At 35.4% G+C, this 23,768-nt stretch overlaps 1 protein-coding gene across 2 annotated transcripts in view; it reads left to right on the top strand.

Annotated features, from left to right (window-relative positions):
* Nucleotides 1-23,768, top strand: part of GLRA3 (glycine receptor alpha 3) — an 83,000-nt gene that overhangs the window by 55,809 nt on the left and 3,423 nt on the right. Inside the window, exons 6-9 of one of the 2 annotated variants that reach the window (XM_054295809.1) lie at nt 2,585-2,722; nt 14,745-14,959; nt 16,499-16,645; nt 21,614-21,733. In XM_054295809.1, coding sequence (XP_054151784.1) covers nt 2,585-2,722; nt 14,745-14,959; nt 16,499-16,645; nt 21,614-21,733 — 620 coding nt within the window. The remainder of the gene's footprint in view (nt 1-2,584; nt 2,723-14,744; nt 14,960-16,498; nt 16,646-21,613; nt 21,734-23,768) is intronic. The other variant, XM_054295810.1, reaches the window with a different exon arrangement.

Here is a 23,768-nt window from a genome sequence, read left to right on the forward strand (position 1 = left end):
TGTATTTCTAAACTTCAAAAGCAGACCAGTATCAGCAACAGGCATTTAGACTTTTAGTTAAATTTATATTACTGAATGACATTTTTTAAAAATTGTTTTAAAGATAATGCACATTTGTTAATCAGGTAGCAAGTAGGCAAGAAACAAAAGCTCAGGTGGACTTCAGGTTTAGTATTTCTAGAACAGGACAGGGACAGTTATTACAATTAATCAGCCAGCAGAGGTCTCAAAATTAGTGTGCCAGGAGACCGTATTTTAGGCTCATTGCATACATAGCAACACATAACTAAACTCTAATAGTATAAATACTACACTATGGTAATCACTGGTTGTTTTAAGGAGTGATTTCTATGAAAATCTTTTTTCTATGAAAGTCTTTTTCCCCTTATGCACAATGCACACAGTACCATGAACATTCTGAGTGTTAAGCAGTGAACTATTCAGCAGGTCCTCTTCATAAAATTAATTGACAAAATACATTTTCTTTTGATTTCATTCAATCTGATTTAATTTAACATACTAGTGGAAACATTATAATATTTTAAATTTAATTGGTATAACAGAAACTCACATCTCCATTAAGTTCTCTATATTTTAAGACACTTTTAATTTATGCCTAGGACCTTGAGTTACAAAACTGAAGTTACAGTTTTGAATGCTAACACTGTATTTGGGCATTTAAAATGTAAACATGACAAAAACTAATTACTACATCAGCATTTTCAATATGCTGCTATTATTTGTATTATATTGCGTCATAGAAGAATTAGTAGGCAGAGTAGAAAATAAAAATTAAAAGCATGCATTAGAGATGAATGAACCTGATTTAGAAAAATAAATTTTGACACTGCAGTTGTTTCTTGCCAGTTCAATGAGTTTTACTCAGGGAATATCACTTCTGGCCATAATCTATATGCTTCAAGTGGTAATCTGCTTTACACACAACTGCTTTTTGTCTGAATTCATGCAAAGTTTGATAAGATATATACTTCTGATTTTTCACAGCTTATGGCATTTAATAGTGAATTTTAACTGTGTTATGGAATATTATGCAATTGATAAAAAAGCAAGTAATTTATTGATATGTGCTTGTAGTGGCTTGAGCAATGTCTGAACTTAATTACTTATTTAAAAAGTTATGGTGGTCTCATTTTTATCATATTTTTCCAGCCTCAAAAAAAGTGCTGAGTAAATCAACAGTCAGGCTGAGTTCCTGTGAATACACTGCATAAAGGTTCTTCCCAAAAGAAACATCAAGAATTTAGAAGGAAGAAGAAGTGCTGAAGATATTTCTTACATTTATAAACACTAATTCTTAGCTCCTAGTTTCATTCAACATAGATCAGAAAAAATGAAATTATCTCAGTTTTGAGGTCAGCAGATCAGGTCACTGAATGCCATTTATAGGTGTATGAAAAGAGTAACAAAGTCATTGAATATAATGGAGTAAGATTTGTGCCCACACAGCAAAGAGGTTCTTTTTTTGCTGAAACTCAAAATGTCAGTAATTTTGTCCAGACAGTTATTCTTAGAAGGTTCTGAACAATATACTTTAAACAGTAATTTGTTACTGAAAGTTTAAAAGAATTTCTTGTTCTCAACAGATTATTTTCAACAGCTTATTAATATTGGACTAAAGCAGAAAGGAAATATTGCAATGAAACTGAAAGCTATATAAATCAGATGAAAAAATTCTTTTACCTTCTGGTTCCTTCTAGTACATGTGCTTTAAAATTTAATGAAAATATGAAGCCTTTTCTTATTCAGAAATAAAATTAGAATGAAGTGCCAGGGAAAGTTAACAGATCACATATTCAGAAGAAATAGGGATATTTTCCGCAATGATATCCCATGTGAACATTTATCTGAGAGAGGGAAATAGAAGGAAAAAGTACTTGTCTGTTGCAAAGACTGGGCCTTGATTAGTCTCAGTCTTTTGCTGTTATAGCTAATCTTATACACATGCATGAGGTATGGATAAGTGCAGGAGTCTGAATATTAAAGCTGAATACTTATTAATATCATTATATGTCACACTCAGTTAATATGAGAGGATTGTAATCAATTCCTTTCCCATGCCTCGTTCCAGTTTGAGAGAAAAGCAATTTTTCAATTCAACTAATACTACTGCAGAATTTTGAATTCATTTTTGTCTTTGAACAATTTGCACTTAACCATTCAAACTGACATAAATCCATAAGCATAACTTTGACAATACATATTTCACCTCAAGGAGGAAGAGATTTGAATGTCTATTTTATCCTTCATGGGTTGAGGAGAAAAAGATGTTCTCAAGCACCAAAGATATTTGGATGTTTAGCTAATTTAAATGCTTTTGTTGAATCCATTAATAGACCATATAATTATAAGGATTTAAAAGAGTTTCATAAGACATCTGTTTTGTCTCTTCCAATTCAATATGGTATAAAATAGCAGATAAAAATTTGTGATTAACAGGTACAAGCAGATTCTGTGTATTACCTCCTTTGTATAACATTTATTAAAATATTTAAATTTGATATGTTACTGCTTTTCAAAGCTTGCTGCAGACTTGGACTTTATTTGGGTTTTTTCTTCATTTTAGTTGGATACACAATGAATGATCTCATTTTTGAGTGGCAAGAAAAGGGAGCCGTTCAAGTAGCAGAAGGTCTCACTCTGCCACAGTTTCTGCTGAAAGAAGAAAAGGATTTATGTTACTGCACCAAGCATTACAACACAGGTAATAAAGTGATTGCAAATGAAAAGATATTTAACATTTTTTTTTATAGTAAATGTAACAGTTGGGGTAGATTTTAAATGTTCTCACAGAATTCAGAAGAGGGTTAAAATATACAGGTGCTTTGTGCAAGGTAATGCAGCGTTAATAACTGGCAAACAAACTAAAAGACTAATGACTAAACAAACTTTAATTGTAGGTACCTTAAGAAAATATAGAGTTGAAATAATTCAGAAACTGTTCATTCAGGGGCTTTACTTGTTCAGTAGGTGCCGTGACCATATTTACAATGTGGGATCTGAAGAACTACTGAAATCCATGCAGTGCACTAATCACAGCCTGGCTCAGTCAGGATACAGGGACACAGGGCTGCCCAGCCAAGTTATCCCTGCCCTAGTTCATAGAGCAAAGGGGCAATGTGAATGAGCTGAAAGGATTCTTGGCGTGCAATGGCCAGGTGTACAAACTATTCATGAGCATGCAGTGACAGGACAAGGGTGAATGGATTCAAACTGAAAGAGACTAGGTGTTGCTATCAGGAAGAAATTCTTTATTGTGAGGGCAGGGAGGCACTGGAGCAGGGTGCCCAGAGAAGTTGTGGCTGCTTCTTCCCTGAAAGTGTTCAAGGCCAGGTTGGATGGGGCTCTGAGCAATCTGGTCTAGTGAAAGGTGTCCCTGCCCATGGCAGGGGGTTTGGAGATAGGTGATCTTTAGGGTGTCTCAACTCAAGCCATTCTATATTTCTCTAAATCTATGATACTGAATTGAGGCCTTTGTTGAACTGAGATATTTAGCTCATCTCTGGGATTATTTGAAAAAAGGAGGGGATTAACATAAATAAAATAGTTATTATGTTTTTATTTTTAATTGTGAAAAACTATTTTAAAAAGTGAACAATCACAAGCACAATAATCCTGAAAAGCAAAGCCTAAGAATGCACAGTTTATATACTGTCTTAAAAAAAAGAAGCTAAAACTCTTCCATTCTAATCCATATATCTTTTATTTTTTGCTCTCTAGTACAATTAAACATGTCTTAAAAGTTAAGATTAGAATAATTCATTTGGATTGTGCTGAAGTGTCAGGGAGAGAAAAATTGAATAAGTGGTGTTTATAAGGAATGTGCTGCTGCAATCAAAATTAAGGAGTGGTCTCCAGCACTGAGTGTTATCGCAACTGCAGTGCTGCCCTAAGAGAAAGGAAGGTTCTCTCAATTTCCATTTAGAGGACAAAGATACTGATAGAGACATTTTGAAGTGTTCTCTAAAATAAAATGGAAATAATTAACATGCACTTTTATTGTACAAATACTAATATCTGGATAATCCTTGAAAACCTTCTAAAATTTGTGATACATATGTTATAGCAGAGTAATTTTTTCACTCAGACATTTCTTTGTTAATGATATTATTCCTTTTTGCCTTTCTACTATAATCCTTATGAAAATAAGAAGGTTTTATTTTCATTATTTTCTAGTCTCCTTTGAGATATACAAGCAATTTAGCCCTTCTTTTTAGGATTCTCCTGCTTTTGTGCCATTTTAATGAGGGTCTGTAATTGCATTCTATACCCTGTTTATGATATTAACTAATGAGAAATCATGGTACAGAGTATTCTTCTCTTTTTTCTAAAGTTCATTTGCATAACATGATGCATCAAAAATCTCTGAGAAAGGAAGACATTACTGTGATGCTTAACCTCATACTGAATGGAAACCTGGTTTGAAATCTCAGAATTTCCAATGATTTCTGAACTCTCCGTGCAAAGCTGAGTTGTACTCTTACTCATTTGTCTGAGAACTTACATTATAATCATCTGAGTTTAAACCTTGTGATTTTGACTAAAATTTCATTTGTTTTCAATATTTTGAAGGCACTGCGGTTTTCTTCACAACCTATGTTTCAAGCCTATTAATTTGGTACCAATTTTTATCTAAGGAAAAAAAGGAAAATATGCTATGCCTAGGTACTTTATGTTAGGTTATGTGGGTTCAACTTATATGTACTTTTTTTCCACTGTGGCCCTAAGCTGAGTGGAGAAGCAGGAGCAACAGATGTTATTAACTGCATGTGAGGCCTCATGATTCTGAAGATGTGTCTACAAATGTGTTTGTGTCTGCAATTCTGTCTCATTTAGGTGAGAGGAGGAGTTTACTGCAATAAGTCTGGAGGACAGTGTGGCCAATCAGCAGCCTGTTGTATTCTGTATTGCTTTGGCCAAACTGCATTTCTGTGGCCAAACACGCTCTAAGATGTGAGTGCAACCCACAGGCGTGGAAAGATGAAGCTCATGCCTGTACTGGGAAAGTAATTGGACCATTTAACTTGTCCACAAAAAAAATCAAGGCATTTGATGACACAGAAACCTTGGAAGCCTGGATGCAGTTAGAGGATAGCAATGTTAAAAGATGTCAGCAAAAGATAAAGCAATTGCACAGCTGTGGGACCTGCCTGCGATGGGCAGGGGGAAAAAATATGATGCTGATGCTGAGCAGCAGGTGGAAAGGTATGTCCTCACCAGAGGAAGCAGCTGAGTGACCTGCTCTGAGTTACAGCACCAAAATTACAGGAACAGAATTCTGTCAGGACAAATCAGAAAGAAAAGGTGGTTTTACCCAAAAAGGACTACATTTATTGTGAAAGTCTCCTCTTCAAGATAACAGCATTTTGTTCAAAGTATTATTTTTTTTAATTCAAATCTTCAGTATGAAGCAAATTTAATTAGATTAGAGGGGTTTGGTTTCTAGGAGAATAAGAATTTCTTTTCTTTCTTTGTTACAACCAATATTATTAACTACCATTTATAGGCTAAAACCCCATAAACATTATATTAACTACTATTTTCACTATGTCACTTGGATACATGACCAGTACTGTGCTTTCTTAAGGCTTCTGCAATGAGATACTGCAGGCAGATATGACCTTAGGATACTCCACAAGAACCAAAATTTACAAAAAGCAGTTTTGAAAACATAATGTGAAGTCGGTTTCTTTGGCCAATGACAGATTAGATAAAATGAATTCTTAAAATAATGCTAAGCAACAGCAGCTGGTATGCAGTAAGTGACCAAAGAAGAGTTTTCAAATTAAATTTAGTAACAACACAGAATGGAAAACTCTTCTGAGAGATCCTGTAAAACATAAAAAAATACCAAAATTCTCCCTGTGAAGCAAACTAGTGTGAAGCTTCAGTGTATGTCCCATCAGTGTTTCATGCTCAATTGAAAACGGTTCACTGTAACCAGAGTTCAAAAAATAAACTAAATATATGTCTAAATATAGAGACATACCAGTTTCAGCAACAGTACAGCAAAATGGTTCATCAAATCTTGTGTTCTGAAGTGACACAGCAATATTTCTGACAATTTTCGTGTTTTGTATCCACAGGCATATCCGCAGTGACCAATTTGGAAAGTGAAGTAGAATCATAACAACCAGAAAAATCACACATGAACCATTTTCATTACAAGGATAGTCTTGCTTTGCCACATTCCTATTTAATTGCTTCCCTGGGCTGTTATGCAACACCTAAATGTTATTTCAAACACAGCTGCAAAAAGCCCAATATACGTTAGCATGAATTGATACATAATGACATTGGCTAAAAGGCATAAATGAGTCTTGGCTTTACTCCTGCATCATGGATAAGTCTTTACACCCACACTTGAGTGATGCTGCTCAGAGCTAGCATAGGTCTAATAATGCCTTTTGCATCAAAGAATTGGATGTAGTGGTCCTGGAAACGGCAGAGCTGTGATAGCGGCTCTCACCACCAGATCTGATAGATTCTGTGTGTAACCATTTCTGATAATTGCAATCTTGATGGGCAGCATGTTTCCTTAGCTCCACGCTTCCTATCTGACTTCCTAATACGCACATCCCAAACACAATTCTTTCTCATGATCCCATTTGTTCCCCATCATCAAAAAAGGTGCTTAACACCTGTAGATTGTGGCCCTTCTAAGTCTCACCTTCAACCAACCTAGTGCCTTATATTCAGCCAACTTGTTGCCAGCTGGATGAAAGTGATTAAAGACATAACTTCAGTGTCTTACTCTGACAACAACTTAAAACCTTGCTTGTGTTGACAAACACCTAAACCACTCTTTCTGGGACTATAGGAATGCTTTTTAAGACATGACTTTTTAACTCACTCAGGTTTTTTTTTTTCCTAGAGCATTTCTCCAAAAACGAAGTTTGTACTTTTTACCCAGGAGATAGTCTATGGGTGTGAAATCTCTGAAGCTGCTCATTCCTTCACTGAAAAAGCAGAAATTATAAACACTTTGTAAATCAGAGCCTATGGCAGGCTGAGGATCCCTAGGCACATGAAATGGCACTGCCTGACTCCAACAAGGCACTTTTCTCAAGGGCAAAGAGGCCACAATTGTCAACCCTGCACTGCTCAAAATTTGAGCATTCTACTTGAAAGATTCATTGAATGAAAATTCATCATCTGTCCTGAAGTGGAAACATTACATCTAGATGTCTCTTTAGTTTATACTTCTCCCCTCTCTGTCCTGGCTAACGCAGTGCAGCACATGACAAGTCTTTCACATCACAAAACTTCTGCTCAGCTTGATATCTCTCAGGCTCCCAAGCCTGGGAGACCTGCTGCCAGTCCACCCCCAGATTGTATCAGGGCAGGGGTTTACTCTATCCTCATCACCCATCTGTGCATTTGTCTGCTGGCTTCTCCAGCCTATGAAGGTCCTGCTCAATACAGCTTAGTTCTCCTTTCTGAGGGACACAGGAACCACAAATGCAAATTTATCAAGATGAAAAAAAAATGGTTTTTCTTTTCCATATTTATTTTCAACTGTCTTTTACTGCAGTCATTATCAGCCTTAAACCAATGTCAAGTTTACCACCTGCCTCAGTATTTTTTTCCAAAAAAAGCTATGTGAAGATACTTCCCTCCTGTCCAGGAATCTATGTAGTCAAAGACAGGTGACAGCCTCAGCACTGATTTCCCCCAATACACTGCTGATATCCAGAGACTGGGACTTGAAACAAAGACTGAATGGTAGTACATTTCTAGAGTCATTTAGTAAATTTTGGCTTTAGATACATAGACAAGTGCCATGCAAATGAAAATTTGTCTAGTTCTATGTGTTAGACACTGGAAAATCATAATTTCTTTTCAGGCTGTATGAAGATAGATATGGTGTTTTATCTATTTTATGATGATGAAAACATGAGTACTTTTACAAGCAGCTTTTATCAACAAAATATACTCAAATTGCAATTTATATTAAAGTGCAAATTGGCAAGTTTCTAGAGACTACATTTACCAAGTGCTTTTTTATTATACTGACTTCTTAGAAAGGTATGAAAATTATTTCAGCTAAGTTTACTTAGATGCAATCAGTTTTATAGGTAAAAATATTTTGAAATAATAAGCTTTGCGTACACATAACTTATAAAGTATATTTTTTTTAAAAAAAAATTTCATCACTGGAAGGCAGAGGAACAAAAAGCATTTAGCTGTATTTCATAATAAGTAAAGTAGAGTTGGTCTCAAACAAAAGTGTCACATTCTTGGAAGAATAAAAAAGGAAATGTCTTTGCTGAAAAAGGTCAAATCAAGTGGACTGCTTTTCTTGTGGTGATCCTGATAATGACTCAAACAGGACAGAAAGTAAAGGGGACAGTATTGCCTCATGGAAAAGTCAGTTTATATATATCATTCTCCTTTATCTTCTCTATGAAGATCATCTGCTATTCTGACTGCAGTCTTGGCAACATAACATGTTGTTGCCAAGAGATGTTAATTGCAATCTTAATTTTAGCAGATGCAGAGAAAAAGAAAACACTCAACAGAAGGCAAAAGGAAAGTGTTGGTGGTCTATGTGGTCCCTCTTATGGCAATACAGTTTATTTTCTCCCAAGACTGTCTATTTTCAACTAAGAGGTTTTTTCAGTTAGAAGATAAAATTGTCCTCAGAATTTCAACATTGACAACTTCAAACAAATCTTTTTTTTCACCAATCCATTTTGTCTGAATACAGCTGGAGCCTATAGCCAAACTCTCACTAAAGGCAGTGACCTTTGCCAGGGTGATTCCATCCTATGTACTAGATAAAACATTGGAGTTTATATATGCAGGGCCTTTAATAAAAGCGTTGATTAATTACATTATGAATGATTTTGTCTCAGGACAATACTTTATGAATTATCTTTATAATACTTTATAAAGGATCAAGCTTTATCTGTCTGGGCCTTTAACACAGAGGTCTTTAAAGGTCTGGCTTTCCACTACCTAGCACACTGAAGTTCCCCAGCTCAGGAGGAGACAAAAGCCAGAATCAGTATTAAGGAAGGGCTGAAAAAATTCAGCAAAGGGAAGGTCTGTGATGGCCTGCAGTAAGATCATATTTGCAATATATATGTCCTTCGTGTGGGTTGTCCTGCAACAGATATTTGTTTTGAGTAAATATTTGTCCTTGTACAGAGAGTAGACAGGAATACTGAAAGCATGGCAGTGACAACCATTTAGTAAGAACCTGCGAATCCAAGGTATTAAACTTTAGAAAGCGGTCACAGGCGGGAGATACAGTAGCCATGTTGCATCGATCTATACAAAATCAATTTCTTGAGTCCATCTATTGTTTCATTTTGGAGGAAGAGTCTTTAACTTTTGTCTTGAGAAGAAAGAACTATCATTACTTTTATCTCCATAGAGAAAAGAGTGTCAGCTGGCTTTTACAATATGTTATTTTTTCCACATAAGATGACAAAATCTGGTTTTTACATGTCTAAAAATGTGAAACACAGTAGAGGTTTAGAATAACACCAAGAAGGTAATCCTCTGTCTAACGCAATTTTCAAACTCATTTTGTATTTAGGATCTCTGTCAGGATATAGGGAATAGAGGAATTGAGGTGCTTAAGAAATGGCTTTTCAGAAGACAGACATGTGGGATAAGCTCTCTATTGTATTAAGAGATATAAATCTAAGTCAGCCATTTAGGTTGAGCATATCTTAGCCACTGTAGTCTTACTCTCCCCTTCCCCTTGCCTGCTGTCTCTCAGGTTTTTTCTCTAATTTCATGCTTAGCCTTGTCTCTAGATGTTTTTTCAAGAGGAAAAATGAAGTGTTGTTGCAAAGGAACAGAACCAGGACAGAACATCATCATAGTTCAATTGCCCCAGGATTCTGTTAGCAAATCTCCATAACTGGCAATATTTTGGTCGCTAGACTGGCTGCTTGATGGCTATCAGTCACTGGTAAAATCAAAATTGTATAGTCTACATCCATACTGACAGATGTGTTGGAATCAGAATATGAAAAATTTACTTCCCAGATCCAAGACACATATTCTGCAGAATAAATATTTATTCAGATTTGCTTAACTCTGTTCAATTTTGCTTAGCTTTAAAACCTCTCTATTCATCAAACATAAGTTTCTTATTTTAAGTAAAGAGATTCATGTAATTTCATTAAGCTGTATAGTCTTTCAGCCACAGTCCTCTCTATATCCATAAGACAGTCCACAGTAAATCATTTATTAGCATTATCAATGATTTACAAAGTCAGACTACCATTTACTACTATGTAAAGTAGTATCAAGGATCTTCAGCAGATAACTCTTCATTCTGCATGGATTAACAGTTGAACTCCACATGCTTAGTTATTTTCTCATTCATTTATATTTATTCATTTCATATTTTATTATGCTATTAATTTTTAATTTTATAGTAGTTTAATAATTGTTACTCCTTTCTTAATTATTTTTCAGGCACACTATTTCCTTGAGTCAGAATTCTGAAGTAGTTCTCCCTTATTAAAACTTTCTGTATAGCTTCAGAAACAGCTACTCAGCCTTCCTGGGAATCGTAACATGTTTATGACATTGTAGGGGTACAGAAAGAAAATCTTTGCCCAAAAGAGACCTTAAGGGCTGCTAAAAGGAGACAAATACTTTTAACTCCTACCAGCTCTTACCTCTGGGACAGTTTGTGACATGAAACTATAAAAGAGGACTCTTTATGGCTTGAATTTACAACTTATGTTTGATTTTTCTTGCACATCCGGCACTACTGACAGTACCTTTTAATGACACAAGCATACTGCTGCCTGCAGAGCCCATTTTTTAGACAGCAGGTACCACAATCAGAGGAGGCTATGTAGTGTGAAAATGACCTGCAATAAAAAAATGCTCTTCTTGGGTTGGCCATGGAAGAAACAACAAAAATAGTGTGTGATCTAGATACTGACTCCAAAGAAAAGCAATTTATGCTTTCTGTGGAAAAGAAAAATCATATAGCCTACAATTTTATTTTTCCACTACACTAATGTTTTCAGCATGGACATTGCATGGAATTCTTGCCAGTTCAGCAGCTCTAACGTTGTTACCAAAGAATATGGGTAAAAGATAAAAATGCACCATCACATGCATATACTCCACTATATTCACTTCACATGCATAGGTTCAATGCTCTTCAAGTCAGCACTTTTGGGGCCTTTCATGCACTTAAATCCCTGGTTAGGCTAGACTTACAAACACTGTAACTTCAAGTCAAGAAAATATATTTATTTTGGGAAGTCCTGCATAGTTTTTCTTTCCTTTTCTTTACAAAAATCCCTTTTGGATTGTGTGCACACTTATAATTAGCTTTAATCTGAAACTACCATCAGGTCTTTATTTGTTGTTCAGCCTCAGCAAAGCCACAATACCAGAAGGGATTCCTGTCCTCCTGCTAGGCACTCTCTGGGACATTCACAGTGCATATCAAAGTAAACTGGATCTTACCTTTCATGTACTGCAAATGAATTACTAGAGCAATGCTCTTCGTTGCTTGTCTATCTCATTCCCCAGCTGAGATGACTTTATGGGTACCTCTCTTCTGATCCATTCAAGCATCCAATCAAATACCAATCAAATAGGTCAAACCACAGATAACCTGCTTTGAGTTAGAAATGGAACACAGGAAGAGAAAGGAGGCCCATAGCTGGATGCTGCCTCAGGTGGGAAAAACCAGCACAGCCTCTGCTGGCTGGAGCTCACATCTGCTAGAGCAAGTGTTTTCTTTTTTCACTCAGCTTCATTAGCCAGGTTTATGCAGGTGGTTCTGATTTCAGTCAGGAAGGGCAAAAGCTAACATCAACTCTTTCACCCTTAGACCAGCAGCTGCTGCAAGTGCAGTGCTGAGACTGACTGCCATGTGCAGCCTTTCTCCAACACCCGGTGGTGGAGCAGAGAGGGGTAGCTGGGCAGCCACCAGTCTTCCTGAGGAGATGCTATATATTAATTTTTCAGTGCTGTACTGGAAGAGAGGAACACAGTAGGCTTGACTAGGAAACACTGGAAGTATGCCTGGCAAGCCCATAAACTCTCTGGGTCTAAGACAAAGGCAGGACTCTAGATCACACATGTTGCGGAGCTAAACAATGGTATTTTTCTACTTTGAGACAGATTTCACTTTCTTTTTTATCTTTTTTTCAATTTTTTGTTTGGTCTTGGTGTTACAGATTTTGAGGGCTTTTTTCCTTGGCCAGTATATTTACAAAAATACTAAACCAAGCAAAAAATGCTTTTGTATAATTCCTCTAACACATCATTCAGTTCTAGTTCTGGCCTCTTCATTAACCCCACTTTTTTCTCTCCTTCCTGGTTACAATTTATTCCATTTGCACTTCTTTCATTAAAAAATCTCTTTATTTTTCTTAGGATTATGTTGCTTACAATTATTCTTCTCTTCCTCCTTATTTCAACTGGATCTGTCAAATTTGCAAACACATAAAATAATCCATATTAGAACTACTATAGTATTTACTGTTCACTGTTTAGGACCACAGAATTTTTATGCTGAGTGGTCTATAATAGTTCAAGTCAACTGGAGTCCTCAGGAAAGAAACAGATCTCTCATCCCACGTTTCTCTGGATGGGAAAAAACCAACATATAAACAATAGCTATTGTTTATTGACGCTTCATATAGGCATATACATATATTATGCAGTCTGGTGCTCCTTAGTTTTCCTTCCTAGTTTGTTTTGAAAGGAGATTATAGGACCCTATAAGAAGAAAATATTGCATGCTGAACAATTCTTACTGATATGATGCCAAATAAAATGGCTTTGCTTAGACCTAGATTGGGCTGATGCATTTCTGTCCCTCCTCACCTTTCTGTGATGCATGAGACAGAGACTGCTGCTGTCCAAGGCTGCTGAATTAACAGAATCAATGACACAAAAAAAGAAATCCTCAGGGTAAGAACCAGTGTGAAGAATGTGATTCCAACAAAGGCCAGTCAGTGCAGAACTTCTGGTTATGTGGGATGTACTGAGCTGCTGAGTAAAACACGAGATTGCATTGGTGTCCTTTTGAAGACCATGGAAGAGAAACGGAGGGCAATATCCTGGCCTTTCCTCAACTAAACACCAAAATCCCATTCACTTTTTTAAGCTAGGATTTCATCCCATGACTGGGGCAGAAATCAGTCCTGAAGCTGTGGTAGCAGATGGTTGAGCCAGGATCTGGGACACAGATTTTGGGAGTGTAGATAGGATTCAGAAAACGCTGGCAATTAGGAATGGAACTAACAATTGAGCTTGCAGATATAAAACTCCTGAGATACAGAATGTAACCTTAAATTAAACATCATAACTAATGTCTTTCCAATTTTTTTAGTGCCTCAGAAGAATTGTCATAAAATTCCATTCATTATGGCATCATAGAAAAATTAGTGTCCTGTTAAAAGAACTGTTATGAAAATAATGAAGTTTAGAAACATTTAATATCCCTAGAATAAAAAATATTTCAAATATAAACAGAACTTTATCTGAAGTTCATTTCTGTATGCCTAACACTATTGTCACAGCAAAAAACATAATTTATTAGTATAGTATAAGCTTATAAATCCATTACATAATTTTTTTAATCTGATAAGTATAAAATCTCTATTAATATGGAAAAAAAATTTTATAAAATGGCATTTTGGCGACTAGAAATTGATTAGGAAAATATCTATCAAAAATGAGTGGAAAACATAACCAAAGAGCTTCATAACACTTAAGAATTATATAACAATAGAGCCGTCCTTATTAAATTTAGAATTAGGAAAAGTTTTCACTCAAAATAAGGAAGAAATCTGAGTTATGTGTATTTGCTGCTGTGAGAAGCTGTTTTATGTATACACCACTTGCAGTAACAGCACTGCCTTCAGCACCATCCTTATGTGACTGATATGGCCATTGGGCAGAATTAAAAAATCTAATGAGGCTGGATCAAGATCTGTGAAATAATCTACAGCTTGCAGGGTGGAAAAAACCCCAACCCCATAACAATCTGGCTAATCTAAAAATATGGATTTATGAAATTTTTATGAGCTACCAATAGGGGTTTTTTTCTGGTTTGAATAAGTCAGTAGAAGTTACTTAATGTTTAGCACCTGGATAAAACTAGGTCATTTAATCTCCTTCCTAAAGCTTCCTAATCTCTGGCCTTTCTAGTCTTCAGTCAGTGTTTGAATCTTGATAATTTCTCTTATGAGCTGAAACCATTTGAATGGGGACACAGGGAGAGATTTAGCGGATTCTCCTATTGATAATCTAATGCCCAAGCTGATATCAATATATTTTCCCAATTTTTAATAAAAATAAAATTAAGTTTAAAATTGAACCAAACATAAAGGAGATATTATACAATGGAGAAGCAAGCATTTCCCTTGCGCACAGAAATATTTCCAAATCATAAGTCACAAAAAGTGTGGTCTCACAGAGGAAATTTCCTATTGTTAAAATGAATAATGGGGTTTTTTTATAAGAAAATAAGAATTTCAGACCTTATCAAAGTCTTAATTTTTCATATATTTTGCCCCTTTTCTTTCCAATAGGTACTCCTGTTATAAAGGGGACTGTCTTTATTACAAGTCACTTGGGTAATTGTGGGTAATTGAAAACATAAATATTTTTCCAGTGAACAAATACATTTGACATAGCATACATTCTTTAAGAGTGTGCACTAGAAGTTGACTGCAAAAGCATTATATTTCCCTTGAATATTTCTTCTTTGTTGTGAAAAGGGAAGTTCACGTGTATTGAAGTCCGGTTCCACCTGGAGAGGCAGATGGGTTACTATCTCATCCAGATGTACATACCCAGCCTCTTGATCGTGATTCTCTCCTGGGTGTCATTTTGGATCAATATGGATGCAGCTCCAGCCAGAGTGGCTTTAGGTATAACTACTGTTCTGACCATGACAACACAAAGCTCAGGTTCACGAGCATCTCTTCCAAAGGTAGGCTAAATTTCCTTTGTATTATATTAATCATAATGTTATGTGGCAAACACTTTCATTAAACCTTATGTGTTTTAATCCAATAATTTCCTAAACCAGATAAATAATTCTGAAATATGTAGGGTTTTTCTGATTCTCCAATCAAATATATCCTATTTCTCCCCTGTCTCTACTATATAGCCAGCCACGTATCTAGTTAAGTCCATAAACCTTAACAAGTAATGAAAATGTTACTCAGTTTTATATAAACCCTGCTTAACAATTGACAGGCTTGTACTTTTTCACATCCCAGTATCTGGTGACATGCTAGAAGATATGACTGAAATTCTAAAGGCCATAAATTCTTACCATAGGTTCTCAATTGTATTCCTTTCTCAAAACTTCCTAAATTATGAATTAGCTCCTTACATACAAACACATTTACATTAAGATGTAGAAAAATGTGAACCTTAACAGCTCCAAACAATTGCACAAAGTTATTCTCAACACAATGAAAATCACTTAAAGTTTATTTCTGTGATTATTTATTTTTGTTTTCTTAGTTGTAATTGCTTTATATATTTTCCATTTCATTTTAAGGCTTACTCCTTGACCATCTTCGTGTACCATTGCAGCTAATAGAAATAAAATTCATACAATAAAAATAAACAAATTTCACCTCTTCATTAGTTTTAACATGATACTTTTGTCAAATTAACTTTTTTTTTAAGTAAAACAGATAGCCCTAACAGATTTGAGCATGCTTTGTGTCCCAAATATATGGAACTAGACGTATCTGAAGTTAGCATCAACAGATAAAACAGAATGCTCTAAAAACTCAAAAAAAAATAATGTAAGAGGCTAACAGAAAGCTGCAGATTATTTTGTCACATTTTGAGGCCTGAAGTTAGCTATGTTTGCACATATAAACAGCTCTTATAACTCTGCAAAGACAGAATAGGTTCAGATCATGTCCTGCATCTTTTCTTGGCAATACAGGATTGCAATGAGCTCTGACCTGTTTCCGATTTTTAGTGCTTTCACTGTGACAAATCTACAGGACTAATTTGAAACTATACATTTGATTTCCTGTGCCTGTATTAGCAAAGAATGAACCCATCAGACCTATCTCCTTTACCTATGTCCTTTCTTCTACCTAATTTTTATTCCAGGAGCTTTCAGCCACATCCATTTTAATACAGGGATTCCAGCTGGTCTCACTACAAGCTATTTTTTGCTTCCTTAGTGTCATTCACAGATCTCAGTGGGACAAATGAAGGAAGAGCATGTGTTTGAGGATTATTTCACTTGTGATGTAATACACTATAAGGATCTGTTAATGATTTAAGCACGTTTTGTAAAAGAATACATATTTTTAACAAAAACTATTTATAGATTGAATTGTTCTTATTACTGTCTAACTTTCATGCAAAGTTTTTTTCAATAAAAGTATTGTTGGGATATGGAGATATTAATGCACTTCCTCCTGCCATGAAGTACTAAACTTCACATCTGTGGTACATTTTACCACACTCAGGCTTCTCCTGCCTCCTCTCATAGGTGTCATACGTCAAAGCCATTGACATCTGGATGGCAGTGTGTCTGCTCTTTGTGTTTTCTGCCCTTCTGGAGTATGCAGCTGTGAACTTTGTGTCGAGGCAGCATAAAGAACTCCTGCGGTTCCGACGCAAGAGGAAGAAGAGCAAGGTAAAAGTAACGGTGTTCTCAGCTTTTAAAGGGTCTGACTGAGTTGTGCTGGGATGCAGGGGTAATTTGGTCAGCACACTGCAGCTTGAAGTGGCAATAGAAATAAAATGACAGCACAGCATAAAATTCACTTTAGGCAGAGGGTCACTACAAGGACTATGAATTGCATAAATCCAACTTGAATTCTCGAAAGAGGGATTAAGAGGGATTTAAATGAGGCATGGGCCATGTGGGAGCCATCTGCACAATCATGAATTTCACTCTGTTGGAAGAGTTAGATTATACCTCCGTGAATGAATGTTACTGGTATTTGTGGCAGTTTTTACTACTGTGAGATTCAACAAATGTTGTTTCCCCATTTTATTCTAATACTCAATTCAAAGCCTTAACAGCTGTGTTTCATGCAAATATTTTTAATACACAAAGTACTTGTTCAAATTACATTATTGGTAGAAGAACAAACATTTTACTTTAAAAGACTGGTAACTTTGTTTTAGTTGTTCATATTAGTGGTAAGAAACTTAATTATAGTAATGACTATTAGTATTTATATTAGAGCTGGAGCTATACAGACTACCAGTAAAATAACTCACTACTAGCATGCAAAAGCCAAATAGCTAAGGTAACAAGTTTGAATTCTGAAATCTGTAGTTAAATCAAGCAATAACAAACATTTCTTACAATGTGTAACTCCTACTTCAGATTTTACAAAGTGTAAGTAGTTCTCCAGTCTACTTATTAAATGAGCACCCCCTGCCACTGATGTAATGCAGGGCCTGTCACTATCAGTCGCTATCTAGAATATTACTAGTGGATGAAAGTCTGACCATAGCTAAATGATTCAGTTTAACCATGTTCCATTGCTGAAGACACAGTCTACTGCTTACATCAGCAGGAGAAGATATTTTACAAGTTTCTCTCTTAGAAGATCTGCACTGCTGCAAAGCCTACCTAAGCAGTCTCTGTTAGTGAGACTCAGTGTTAAAAGGCAGGCCAGACAGTCAGGTGAAAATGGCATTTTCATACATTTTCCTGTCCCTGTGTGGTGAGTCACAGACTTTTTCAGCTGCACAGAGAGACTCATGTACTGTAGACTAGAGGATGATTCAGACTGCAAGTACCTGTGTTCAGTGTTTGATCCCGTGAAAAATGTTCTTTCTTCCTGCTGACAGTAGCAGGAAAAACAGCACTTTTGTTACAAGGTGTTTGTTCTGGCTCTCTGAAAACTGTCCTAATGTTTGGAATGGGAAGAATGGGGTGGGGAAGACAGCAATTACTGGACAGGGGTAGGTAAATTACAAGTGAATTGTGTACCAAACAGCTGTGGTAAGTGATGTATTATGTCACTATACTTTTAGTCCATTCATCTTTCTCACCATGTATTAATTTTCTTCTGGATCTCAAGCAAATTTACCAGTTTCAGCTTAAGTGATATCTCTCTTAAATGCAGGTCAATTATTATGACTACAGGATTAGGAACTGACAGGTTGTATCTTCTTTCCTCAGAATCAAACCAAATTTCTCTTCAGCTCCCTCTAAGCAAGATTCCAAATTCACCAAAGACATTCATTCAGCAATCACAGTCAATTACATTTCAGCCTAGAGGTATGTGAGAGAGGAATCACAATATAAAAAGGACTTCTAAGACTAAAAGGACTTTTAAAGAAAAAAGGTTTATGCATGAATAACCACATTGGCTTAAGTGTTTTTCTGGATCATGGTATTCTTGAATTCACACTTAAAAATCCTTATTCTAATTTTACACTTTGCTAGACAGTCTTCTCTGGACTTTGCTACAACTTCAGGTAGATTGCCTGCTAAGTTCTCATAAAATTACAGAGTTAGAATTAGAGACTTTAGAGTGCAATGAAGTATCAAGTACAATTTAGATACAATGAAGTATCAAGTACTTTGTTTTGATTCTGAGGGATGGCGATGTTCATTTCAATGTTTTTCTTCATAATGTACTTCAGATGAGGTTATTAAATATATTCAGGAGTATAGGGCTTTCCCTTCTCCCTGTACCTATATGTTTCACCATGAGACAAGCTTCTCAGGCTAAATTTACGTCAAAATTCTCTGTTCCTGTACAAGGTTATGATTTTAGGAAAATAGTAATTTTTCAGAAAATATTAATTTAATTAAATATTTTTTAACTCACTCTAATTCCATGTAGAGTTAGAGGTCCTGAACAGAGTTAACCATTGAGAATGCAGCTTCTCAAACTCTAGAGACAGCTCAGCTAATTGTTTCTCTCTTTCTCAATGTTTTATGAAACCTTTCCTTGCACAACAAGTATACAGGACTTGAAACATGGAGATTTTATCTCTTAAAAAGAAATTTGGATCACATCTTAAACCTTCTGTTATAAAAATAATGCATGAGTTTTTCAGATTAAAAACTGCAGTAATAACTTGCCTTCCTTACCACAAATGTTATTATTTATTCACCACAATTTATAACATGAAATGCAGGCCCTAGGATCATAATTCAAAGTAACTTGGTTTTCCTTCTTTTGTCTTTTTCAAAGTCAGCTACTAGAGCTCAAACTTACAAAGTTTTGTATGTTTGTTATTCCTTTGGACTAGGTCAAACAGCCACTGGCTCTCAGGGATTAGATTTTATTGACTTTGAAAACTGCCATGTATTAAGAAATGTTCATTTGACCATAAAGTCAAGAGGTGAAAAGAGTTTATGTAAAAAGACTGCATTTAAAGTAAACTTCAGGGGCTTCTTTGAACGTTACATCTTCTTCCTTGGCAAAGAGAAAAACAATATTCTATTCAGTATTTATGTCCAAAACTATTAGAGAAATAAAGCAGATAGCATAACTTATTAGACTTTTCCATTCTGTATGCTTGGAACATTTTCCTAAGATCAGGTTTTTTTTCCAGGTGAAGTCTAAGTGTTGAATACAGATTTTTTTTTTTTTTTTTTTAATCTACAAGGGTACAGCAAAAGTTCTAGTGATTTGACATGTTGCAAAAGTGCAAAAACTCGATTAGTTTGGAAATGTTTCATTTCAGGTATGTGTAGGGCAGCTGAAGAATTTCCAAAGTCTATTTTCCTTGAAATTAGTAAGATATTCTTGTTGCAAGAAATATTTACTTTTACCAAGTAAAAAAGGTAAAAGCCCTATGATTGAATTCCAGTGTCTTTGGGAGGTAAGTGGATCCATTTTGCTGACTTAAGTAAAAATCATTCATACCTAATTCATCCCAGCCAAAAAGAATTCCACAAGGTCCCTTGAAATCTATTCCAATTGTTTAAAAAGATTTTTTTTCCTAATGTGTTTTTTTGGCCTGTCATATCTTGTCTAGAAAAGACACAGAAACCAGATTGCTTCATTCCTTCATGTCACCATTTGCACATTTCCATTCAGTCTTTTCTATAAATATTCCCAGTGGATAAAATTTTTGGTTTTGGTTTGCATTGGGTTTGGGGGTTTTGTTTTGTTTTGTTTTTTTCTCATTCACCTTCCCTGGAAATTCTCCTAATTAGTCCATATAATTCCACAAAACTATGTTTGCAACATGAACAGCATGAAACCTGTAGCATAACAGTTGAAAGCAGCCAAAGGATCAAGTGATCAAGTTATACCGTGGTTTACCCACGCCGGTTTACCATCTGCCTTTTAAACAACATCATAATTTTCACCCATATCATGATTGTGATCTTCCATATCTTCTGGTTTTTTTCCAGAGAAACACCCTGCAGGGACATTGGCTTTCCAACTAATACAAAGCTGGTTATTTCTGGCTAAATGTCATACTTACTGATTCTCCTGTATTTTTCAAATGCTTTGTTCGACTCATTACATTCAATTTTATTTCTAAACATACATTCAAACAAATTTTCAGGTTTTCATAGTTTGGAATATTTTTAAAATTAATTTAAACTATGGGTTATGTCCTTCTGAAAACACAGAGGAGCTGGAATCTCTCTATTAAGAAGCATATGTTTGAACTCAGATAAGACCCCTGCAGTAAATTCTATTGTTATACAAATTGCAGTTCTGTACAGAACTGCAACAAGACATTGTGGCATCCAAAGTTCATCTATCTTTGCCATTTTCCTTATGCTTTTTCCACTTATAGTCACTGCCTTTTTTACACACCATCTGTTTCATTTGGGCCTCCCTTCCCAGACAACAATAACAGCATCATCAAAGGCAATTCTTAGGTACCACTGCACCCTCTGGCCACTGTTTCTATGATTGTAAGTATGGACTTCATTCAGTGATTCCAAATTACTTAAAGACAAATTTCTTTTCAGAGGCCCAACCCAGTTTGCACAGAACTAGCAAAAGTTTTGAAGTGTCTGGGGTTGTGTTATAAATTCATTTACAGATGAAAACTGTTGCTGCAACATAATGTGCAACCTACTCAATGCTTTTTTCCAACAAGCATCACAGTAGGTATAGGAGATTTTTTTAAATGGTATAATGTCTTTATGATTACACAAATGGCATAACAAATCCTGAGAACAAGGGAATTTTGGTTACCAGTTTGAGACTTCATCTGATACTTAGTATAAGAGACACAGTTCTTTGACAAAAAAAACCTGGCCAGTGGAAAGAAGTATTCAGAAATATTATATTACCACTCCTTCAGAATGAATGCTAAGTATTCATTTCCTTCCTAAAAGACAAAAGAAAAAAAAGGCAGAAAAAGAAGTCATACCGGGATACTGAAACACACCTATGATCATTGTTTTTTCTTAGTTGCATTTACATTGTATGAGCAAAATATTAACTGTGTACATATACTGAATAATAATTTGATTTTAGGTTAGCTGTTAATTTATTTAGGTTTTGGGAATATTCAGTCTATTAGTTCTATTTTCAAAATCTAAAGATCACCATATCTTTAGAGAGGAAAATAGACATGCAAACTAGATTGTCTTTAATGGTAATCACACCTTTTTTCTTTTGTTTTCTTTTTGGTCAACCATCCATTTTGATGAAAGTATTTTGAGGGAGTTCTTGATGGAAATGAAATCAGTGAATCATTACAGCATAGCAATGGCTTGAGATGTGCAGGACGTATAGACGGGACTTTGCCTCAAATCTACAGTACAAATTTAAGGGTAAACTATTGAGAAGATGTCCCATTTGTCACAATGTGCTATCCAACCATTAACAGAGGCCCTGTCCTTTTGTCTACAATAACATCTTCCCATGTGAACTTCATATGCCTTCATTGCTACCTGTATGTGATGACGTGAAATGTTAGTAAAGGTACTGTCTTGTTAATTTCATAATCCATTTTGATCTGCTTAAATCTGGATCAAAACACAGTGCTAAAATTTTACACTCTTTGTAGTGCAAAACAACTTAATACCACTTGTCTTCTCAAAACCGAGCAATAAAAAAGAGTGTTCAAATTACCAAAGTCAAGGCTTCAAGTTAAGGTTTTGAGTTGTTATGACACCTTCCAATCAAACAGGTATAGAGTTATTTTCAGCCCTTATACACATATTATTTCTCAAGATAAATGTATTACTAAGCACACTAACTGAAAACACCATAATCAAAAGACCACAAGACTCACAGTTTTCTTTTAATTTATAGCTAAGTATTTTGTACAACAACACTGATACTGAAGTAAATGGATTGAAATTATTTTTGTCAGACCACCAAAGAATTCCAATTTTCCAAATCAAACTTATCTAAATTTTTTCCATTCCTTAATTACATTAATTTTAATAGAAATTATAAAATATTTAGATGTAACTGCATGCAGAACAACTTTCAAGTTGCTAATTCTATAGCTGAATTGGTAAAAAATGTATTCAAATCAAAGTTCATTCATAAAAAGATTTTTAAAGTTTTATCAAAAATCTATAATAAATAGCTTTCTGTAGTGATAAGGCACTAAAAATGTCACAAAAGAAACAAAAGCTTCCTTATCACTTAAAAATAATTCTATTCAGCCAATATGCAGGACTTTTTCATGAAGATACATTGTAAAGGCTCTAAAGTGGGTCATACAAGGTATTGCCTTCAGATGATTTCTACATCTGTAGACTCAGACACATACATTCTGAGACATATTTCTAGTCAAAAAGAGGGATTTTAGCCAAGTCAATCAATAGTAAAAAAAAAGGGGTGTCACTGACATAAAAAGCTAGTATTGATAACAACAGCAACTGCATCTTTCCTGCTGTGCACAAGTACCCTCAGATATGAATCTGAAGCCAGCCTAGTGATCTTTCTGCCTTATGGATCTGCCGGAAAACTTGCAGAACCCCATTTTGAATATTCAAGCTGCTGCCCCTAAAAGGAATTCTGGTGGCTCTTGGCATGTTCCAGAAGGTCCTTTCCTGCATATCCACCAGCCCTAGCACTTGGGCATGATTTGGATGGCTCCAGCCATGCTGCCTGTCTTCGTGGAGACACCATCCAACAGACACTGGGCAGAAATGCTGGCCTCCTACAAGGAGCTTCACATCAGTTCAAGTACAAAGAGCATTTCCAGCCAGACTGCTTGCAGATGAATAACAGGAGGTCTGCAAGCACAAAAGTAAGGAGAGACCTGGCCTTTAAAACATTCTAGGGGATCATTCCATTCAGGTAAACCTGAAACAAGGACAATAAAGTCTTAATATATAATGCCTGATCCTGAAATCATGCACAGCTGAAATCTGCTACTCAAAAGCATCATTATCTTATCTTACTCAGCCTGTGCAGTACATATCAAGGTATTTAACTGTCAAGTTTATAGTCAATTCTCACAGTACATGCATTTCTAACTTAATATTGCTCTTAACTGCAACACACGACTACAACTATTATAGAATACAACTATATTAAAGATGTCATTTTCCATTCTTAGCTGACAGGAGGGGAAGACTATTGCAGTAATTAAATCTCTGTTTTATCACGTCATCAAATAATGATCCTATCATTTTGTATTTCTGTTTTTCATTTTCATAGTAAAGTCAGTCAGTGATTTTTTCTCCTCCTTTTCTTTCATGTTAATTTTTCTTTTTTTTATTTTTTAAAGGCAAATTCTAATATAGATTTTAGATATAGCAATTTCAGTGACCTTTATCACTCTCACTATTTATTCAATTTACATATATGAAATATTTCAGTAGGTTGATATCTACGGCTCTGCTG

The sequence above is a fragment of the Melozone crissalis genome, unplaced genomic scaffold, assembly GCF_028551555.1.
Source record: "Melozone crissalis strain CALT ecotype California unplaced genomic scaffold, PUWL_Pcris_2 ptg000006l_1, whole genome shotgun sequence".
Lineage (NCBI taxonomy): Eukaryota > Metazoa > Chordata > Aves > Passeriformes > Passerellidae > Melozone > Melozone crissalis.